General features: G+C 40.9%; 1 protein-coding gene across 1 annotated transcript in view; it reads left to right on the forward strand.

Moving 5' to 3' along the window:
* SH3GL2 (SH3 domain containing GRB2 like 2, endophilin A1) overlaps positions 1 to 4,343 on the forward strand; it is a 218,310-nt gene extending 213,967 nt beyond the window's left edge. The window contains exon 9 of the mRNA XM_082468048.1: positions 4,073 to 4,343. Within this exon, the coding sequence (XP_082324174.1) occupies positions 4,073 to 4,131 (59 nt within the window). The 3' untranslated portion in view covers positions 4,132 to 4,343. The remainder of the gene's footprint in view (positions 1 to 4,072) is intronic.
* The last annotated feature ends 4,227 nt before the right edge of the window (positions 4,344 to 8,570 follow it).

Below are 8,570 nucleotides of genomic sequence, written 5' to 3' on the forward strand. Positions count from 1 at the left end.
CAAAAAAATGACACAGTTAGACAAGCATATGTAAGAGTAGAATTTCTGGCGGGCAGATAAATGAATTATAAACAACATTGATTGAGAGCATATTATATGACAGGAACAGCTCTAATATTTTACATGGATGGTTTCTCACACTCCCGTGTAACAGCCCAGTTAAGTAAGAGCTGTTGTTGATCCTTGTCTTTGTCCATTCAGGCTGCTATAACAAAAATGCCCCAGACTGGGTGGCTTAAATAAAAACATTTATTTCTCACAGCTCTGGAGGCTGGGAAGTCCAAGACCAAGGCACCAGCAGATGGGGTGTCTGGTAAGAGGCTGCTTCCTAGTTCATGGAGATGGATATCTTCTCACTGTGTCCTCACAGGGCAGAAGGGGCAAGAAAGCTCTCTGGAGTTTCCTTTATGAAGGCATTAATTCCATTTATGAAGACTCTACCCTCATGACCTAATCACCTCCCAAAAGCGTCACCGCCTAATGCTATCACTCTGAAAGTTAGGATTTCAACATATGAATTTTCGGAGGAAACAAACATTCAATCCATAACAACCCCCGTCTTGCAGCTGAGAAAACTGAGGCCCAGAGGAATTAAGTTATGCTGAGTGCATGCTGTTTGCCAGAAACTGCTAAATATATTTTTTAATAAATCTTTATTGGAGTATAATTGCTTCACATTACCGTTAGATTCTGTTTTACAACAAAGTGAATCAGCTATATGCATACATATATCCCTATATCCCCTCCCTCTTGAGCTTCCTTCCCACCCTCCCTATCCCACCCCTTTAGGTCATCGCAAAACACCCAGCTGACCTCCCTGTGCTATGCTGCTGCTTCCCACCAGCTAACTATTCTTCATTTGGTAGTGTATATATGTCGCTGCTACTCTCACTTCGCCCCAGCTTCCCCTCCCCCCCTGCCATGTCCTCAAGCCCATTCTCTATGTCTACGTCTTTATTCCTGCCCTGCCACTAGGTTTATCAGTACCATTTTTTTTTTAAGATTCCATATATATGTGTTAGCATATGGATTTGTTTTTCTCTTTCTGACTTACTTCACTCTGTATGACAGACTCTAGGTCCATCCACCTCACTACAAACAACTCAATTTTGTTTCTTTTTATGGCTGAGTAATATTCCATTGTATATATGTGCCACATCTTCTTTATTCATCTGTTGATGGACACTTAGGTTGCTTCCAAGTTCTGGCTATTGTAAATAGTGCTGCAATGACCATTGTGGTACAGGACTCTTTTTGAATTATGGTTTTCTCAAGGTATATGCCCAGTAGTGGGATTGCTGGCTCATATGATAGTTCTGTTTTTAGTTTTTTAAGGAACCTCCATACTGTTCTCCATAGTGGTTGTATCAATTTACATTCCCACCAACAGTGCAAGAGGGTTCCCTTTTCACCACACCCTTTCCAGCATTTATTGTTTCTAGATTTTTTGATAATGGCCATTCTGACTAGTGTGAGATGATACCTCATTATAGTTTTGATTTGCATTTCTCTAATAATTAGTGATGTTGAGCATCTTTTCATGTTCCTCTTGCCTACCTGTATGTCTTCTTTGGTGAAATGTCATTTAGGTCTTCTGCCCATTTTTTAATTGGATTGTTTGTTTTTTTGATATTGAGCTCCATGAGCTGTTTGTATATTTTGGAGATTAATCCTTTGTCCGTTGTTTCATTTGCAAATATTTTCTCCCATTCTGAGGGTTGTGTTTTCGTCTTGTTTATGGTTTCCTTTGCTGTGCAAAAGCTTTTAAGTTTCATTAGGTCCCATTTTTTTCTTTTTGTTTTAATTTTCATTACTCTAGGAGGTGGATCAAAAAAGATCTTGCTGTGGTTTATGTCAAAGTGTTCTTCCTATGTTTTCCTCTAAGAGTTTTATAGTGTCTGGCCTTACATTTAGGTTTTTAATCCATTTTGAGTTTATTTTTGTGTATGGTATTAGGTAGTGTTCTAATTTCATTCTTTTACATGTAGCTGTCCAGTTTTCCCAGCACCGCTTATTGAAGAGGCTGTCTTTTCTCCATTGTATGTTCTTGCCTCCTTTGTTGTAAATTAGGTGACCATATGTGCGTGGGTTTATCTCTGGGCTTTCTATCCTTTACCATTGATGTCTATTTCTGTTTTTGTGCCAGTACCACACTCTCTTGATTACTGTAGCTTTGTAGTATAGTTTGAAATCAGGGAGCTTGATTCCTCCAGCTCCATTTTTCTTTCTCAAGATTACTTTGGCTATTCGGGGTGTTTTGTGTTTCCATACAAATTGTACAATTTTTTGTTCTAATTCTGTGAAAAATGTCACTGGTAGTTTGATAGGGATTGCATTGAATCTGTAGATTGCTTTGGGTAGTATAGTCATTTTCACAATATTGATTCTTCCAATCCAAGAACATGGTATATTTCTCCATATGTTTATGTCATCTTTGATTTCTTTCATCAGTGTTTTATAGTTTTCTAAGTACAAGTCTTTTGCCTCCTTAGGTAAGTTTATTCCTAGGAATTTTATTCTTTTTGTTGCAATGGTAAATGGGATTGTTTCCTTGATTTCTTTCTGATTTTTCGTTGTTAGTGTATAGGAATGCCAGAGATTTCTGTGCATTAATTTTGTATCCTGCAACCTTACCAAATGTATTGATTAGTTCTGCTAGTTTTCTAGTGGCATCTTTAGGATTTTCTATGTATAATATCATGTCATCTGCAAAAAGTGACAGTTTTACTTCTTCTTTTCCTATTTGTATTCCTTTTATTTCTTTTTCTTCTCTGATTGCCATGGCTAGGACTTCCAAAACTATGTTGAATAAGAGTGGCGAGAGTGGACATCCTTGTCTTGTTCCTGCTCTTGGTGGAAATGCTTTCAGTTTTTCACCATTGAATATGATGTTTGCTGTGGGTTTGTCATATATGGCCTTTATTATGTTGAGGTAGTTTCCCTCTATGCCCATTTTCTGGAGGGTTTTTATCATAATTGGGTGTTGAATTTTGTCAAAAGCTTTTTCTGCATCTATTGAGATGATAATATGGTTTTTATTCCTTAATTTGTTAATATGGTGTATCACATTGATTGATTTGCGTATATTGAAGAATCCTTGCATCCCTGGGATAAATCCCACGTGATCATGGTGCATGATCCTTTTAATGTGCTGTTGGATTCTCTTTGCTAGTATTTTGTTCAGGATTTTTGCATCTATGTTCATCAGTGATATTGGTCTGTAATTTTCTTTTTTTGTGATATCTTTGTCTGGTTTTGGTATCAGGGTGATGGTGGCTTCATAGGATGAATTTGGGAGTGTTCCTCCCTCTGCTATATTTTGGAAGAGTTTGAGAAGGATAGGTGTTAGCTCTTCTCTAAATGTTTGATAGAATTCGCCTGTGAAGCCATCTGTTCCTAGACGTTTGTTTGTTGGAAGATTTTTAATTGCAGTTTCAATTTCATTACTGGTGATTGGTCTGTTTATATTTTCCAATTCTTCCTGGTTCAGTCTTGGAAAATTGTACCTTTCCAAGAATTTGTCCATTTCTTCATGGTTGTCCATTTTATTGGCATATAGTTGTTTGTAGTAGTCTCTTAAAATCCTTTGTATTTCTGTGGTGTCAGTTGTGATTTCTCCTTTTTCCTTTCTAATTTTATTGATTTGCATCCTCTCCCTTTTTTTCTTGATGAGTCTGGCTAATGGTTTGTCAATTTTGTTTATCTTCTCAAAGAATCAGCTTTTAGTTTTATTGAACTTTGCTATTGTTTTCTTCATTTCTATTTCAAGTATTTATGCTCTGATCTTTATGTTTTCTTTCCTTCTACTTTCTTTCTTCTTCTTTCTCTAGTTGCTTTAGGTGTTGGCTTAGAGTGTTAATTTGAGATTTTTCTTGTTTCTTGAGGTGAGCTTGAATTGTTATAAACTTCCCTCTTAGAACTGCTTTTGCTGCCTCCCATAGGTTTTGGGTCATCATGTTTTTGTTGTCATTTGTTTCTATGTAGATATTTTATTTCTTCTTTGATTTCTTTAGTGATCTCTTGGTTATTTTGTAGCACACTGTTTAACCTCCATGTATTTGTGTTTTTACAGGTTTTTTTCCTGTAATTGATTTCCAGTCTTATAGCGTTGTGGTCAGAAAAGATGTTTGATATGATTTCAATTTTCTTAAGTTTTCCGAGGCTTGATTTGTGACCCAAGATGTGATCTATCCTGGAGAATGTTCCATGTGCACTTGAGAAGAAACTGTATTCTGCCACTTTTGGGTGGAATGTTCTATAAATATCAATTAAATTTATCTGGTCTATTGTGTAATTTAAAGCTTGTGTTTCCTTATTTATTTTCTGTTTGGATGATCTGTCCCTTGGTGTAAGTGGGGTGTTAGAGTCCCCTACTATGATTGTGTTACTGGCGATTTCCCCTTTCATGGTTGTTAGCATTTGCCTTATGTATTGAGGTGCTCCCATGTTGGGTGCATAAACATTTATAATTGTTGTATCTTCTTCTTGGAATGATCCCTTGATCATTATGTAGTGTCCTTCCTTATCTGTTGTAACATTTTTTATTTTAAAGTCTATTTTATCTGATACGAGTATTGCTACTCCAGCTTTCTTTTGATTTCCATTTGCATGGAATATCTTTTTCCATCCCTTCACTTTCAGTCTGTATGTGTCCATAGGTCTGAATTGGGTCTCTTGTAGACAGCATATATATGGATCTTGTTTTTGTATTCATTCAGCCAGTCTGTGTCTTTTGGTTGGGGCATTTAATCCATTTACATTCAAGGTTATTATCGATATGCATGTTCCTATTACCATTTTCGTAATTGTTTTGTGTTTGTTTTTGTGGGTCTTTTTCTTCTCTCGTGTTTCCCACCTGGAGAATTTTCTTTAGCATTTGTTGTAAAGCTGGTTTGGTGGTGCTGAATTCTCTTAGCTTTTGCTTGTCTGAAAAGCTTTTGATTTCTCTGTCGAATCTGAATGAGATCCTTGCTGGGCAGAGTAATCTTGGTTGTAGGTTTTTCTCTTTCATCACTTTAAGTATATCCTGCCACTCCCTTCTGGCCTGCAGAGTTTCTGCTGAAAAATCACCTGATAACCTTATGGGGATTCCTTTATATGTTATTTTTTGTTTTTCCCTTGCTGCTTTTAATATATTTTTTAACTTAATTTTTGTTAGTTTGATTAATATGTGTCTTGGTGTGTTTTTCCTAGGGTTTATCCTGTATGGAACTCTCTGGGCTTCCTGGACTTGGGTGACTATTTCCTTTCCCATGTTAGGGAAGTTTTTCACTATAATCTCTTCAAATATTTTCTCAGACCCTTTCTTTTTCTCTTCTTCTTCTGGGAGCCCTATAATTACAATGTCGGTGCATTTAGTGTTGTCCCAGAGGTCTCTGAGATTGTGTGCAATTCTTCTCATTCTTTTTTCTTTATTTTGCTCCTTGGCAATTATTTCCAACATTTTGTCTTCCATCTCACTTATTCGTTCTTCTGCCTCAGTTATTCTGTTATTGATTCCTTCTAGTGTATTTTTCATTTCAGTTATTGTGTTGTTCATCTCTGTTTGTTTGTTCTTTAGTTCTTCTAGATCTTTGTTAAACATTTCTTGTATTTTCTCAATCCGTGCTCCATTCTATTTCCGAGATTCGGATCATCTTTACTATCATTACTCTGAATTCTTTTTCAGGTAGATTGCCTATTTCCTCTTCATTTATTTGGTCTTGTAGGATTTTACCTTGCTCCTTCATCTGTGACATATTTTTTACTCTTTTTTTTTTTTTTTTTGATGAGTGGGATTGCGTTCATCTCTTACTGGTTGTTTGGCCTTAGGCTTCCAACACTGGAGTTTGTAGGCTGCCAGGTAGAGCTGGGTCTTGGTGCCAAGATGAGGACCTCCAGGAGACCGCACGCTGATGAATATTCCCTGGGGTCTGAGGTTCTCTGTTAGTCCAGTGGTTCGGAGTTGGAGTTCCCACCACAGGAGCTTCGGCTGGACCCCCACCTTGTGAACCAAGATCCCACAAGCCACGTGGGGTGGCAAAAAGAAAAACAAAGGAGAACGATAACAAAGTAAAAAATAAAATTAGGAAACTAACAGTTACATTAGAAAGAATATAAAAATAAAAATATGGATAAAACAACAACCAGAAGGTAAAACAGAACCACAATAGTAAAGAGGAGGAGGAGAAGAAAAAAAAGGCGGAAAAGGCCTTGGCTGTGGAGGGCGGGGCCTAAGCAGAGGTGGGGCTTGGGTGGTGGGTGGGGCCTATGCTTAGGACCCACAGGGCTGGAAAAGGCCCTGGGGGCTGTGGGTTGGGGGACTTAGGCTCAACAGAACAGACATGGCCCAGGCGTGCCTCCTGCCTCTGGTCTCAGAGGGCAGGGGACCCCACCTGGGAGCCCAGCAGCTTTCCCAGGCTCGAGTGGGTGGGGCTAACGTCCTTCACTTCTCTCCCTCTCTTCCCATCCCGAGGGTCCCCTCCTGCCTGCCTTTCCTCTTCTCCCCCAGCCTCCCTCCTATGCCCCCAGAACCAACACGGCCCGGAGGGGCCCTCTGAGAGCATAGGACCCAGCCCAAGAGCTGGGCAGACTTCCCCGGCTGATCGGGCAGGGAAAGTGCTGGGCATGCTCCCCCCTGATCTGAGCCCCCGAGGGTCCCTCCAGGCATGGGAACCCCTCCCCCCTCTCAGCCACCCCTCAGGGATGCTGCTCCTGTCCAGCCTCCACTTCTCCTCCCCACTCAGTCCTGCCACATCCTACCGGTTCGCCTGGGGCTTCCTCCCATCTCCTTGGGTGTCGAGGTCCCTCACCAGCATCTGGCAGGTGCACTAGTTGTGGGGAGATGGGAACTCCACGTCTTCTGTGCTAAATAGTTTACTTGGATTATTTCACATAATTCCTTACAATGACCTGATAAAGTAGAACTATTAGTAATCCCCATTTTATGTATGAGGAAACCAAGGCACAGAGATTTAATAATTTCCCTAAGATCACACAAGGGTGAGTAGCAGAGCTAGAATTTGAGCTGCAGAGAGTCCAGCCCTCTTAAAGGACCCTTTTGTTCTTGGGATTGTTTTAGCCTCTTAGGATTTATTTCTCATATAGCAGCTGTGTTTGAGAGGAGGGGACATCAACTTTAACAAGTCCTGTAAAACAAGGGTGGGTTTCAGGGCAGAAGAAGCAAGTCCTATAAAACAAGGGTGGGTTTCAGGGCAGAAGAAGCAGGAATTGGCATCTGTCCTGGCTCTATAGGGTCCACATGGCCCCACAAGGGTGGCTGGGAGCCCACCCTCTGGGTGCCAAGAGGGCCACATGGAGAATCCCAGCTCTGGGTTCAGACAATTTCCATGCAACAAGCCCTTTCCAAAACCATGTCACCCAGAAAGCCTGCAGTGCTTTCTGATAGGCTATTATTATTGCTAATAATACTTTGTAACTGAGGAACTTTCTGAACTGGGTTGGTCTTCTTCTCCTCCTCCTCCCCCTCTTCCCCCCTCCTCTTGTTACTTCCCCCCATCCTCCCCCTCCTCCTGTTAAGGCAACTCTAAAACAAGAGAGCCCAAACAGAGCATCAGGGAGGCATAATGGAAAGGCCACCAGGTGGGGTCCGAATGATGAGGGCTTGCATGTCACTTCCTTCCTCCTGGATCTTGATTCCTCATCTAAAATGATGTGTTAGGCTAGACCAAGAGTCCCAGTCAGAATCTCTGGGGTGTGATCCTGAAATCACTTGTAGACACTCCATGGGTGAGAGGCAATGTTGAGAACCGCTTCCTGAGAGGAGTAAGGTCAGTGTCCTCCAAGTTTTCTGTTGCTGCTTCCAAACCAGAGCTCTCCTGTGTTCTTGTAAGGAGAGGCTGCGAGGCTCATGTATCTGCCTGTCCCTGTCTTTATTGTTCCATTCTGTCAGTCACCACCCACCACCTTCACTGATGATTTTGACAAGTGGCTCAGAGACTTCTTTCCACTGTCTTCTGATCATCCTGGTTACTTTCACTATAGCCAGTTCAACTTTCTAGCTTAGTTGCTTGGTGTTTTCACTTCCCCTCCATGACCACCACCTAGAACTGCATTGCCTCAGAGATCTTGAACAGCAGTAGTCTACTCTTGACCTACATTCCATGGTCCCCATTGTAACTGGTCTCTAGCTAGTACCCTTGTCTGCTTCATCCCTTTGTCTTTCTGCCGTGTCTCTGGCAGCATCCCATTCCATCCCATGATGCAGCTGTGTGCTTTCTTCCCTGCCCTAGGGCCGCCAGGCTTACTGGAAAAAATCACACAATAACACAGATGCATGCCATAACAGTGAGTGTTTTCTAACTCCAGCCAAGGACTTAACATTGCTAGCAGTACTTCCCTGTTCCCTCTCCCCTTCCTCACAACAGCTGTTTTGGACTTGTACCACAATCCTCAGGGTACCTGTCCCTCCCTTATGCCATCTCTATCATTTTTAGTAGACATTCTTTCTGCTCAGCTGGAGAAACCCTTAAATTCCTGCCCTGCCTTGAAGAGATTTTCTTCTCTTGTGAAGGTTGATGCATTTTTCAACCTGAATTTTGGATTCTACCTCCATGACAGAATAATTTATT

This window comes from Balaenoptera physalus, assembly GCF_965194825.1.
Source record: "Balaenoptera physalus genome assembly, chromosome: 7".
Taxonomy (NCBI): Eukaryota; Metazoa; Chordata; class Mammalia; order Artiodactyla; family Balaenopteridae; genus Balaenoptera; species Balaenoptera physalus.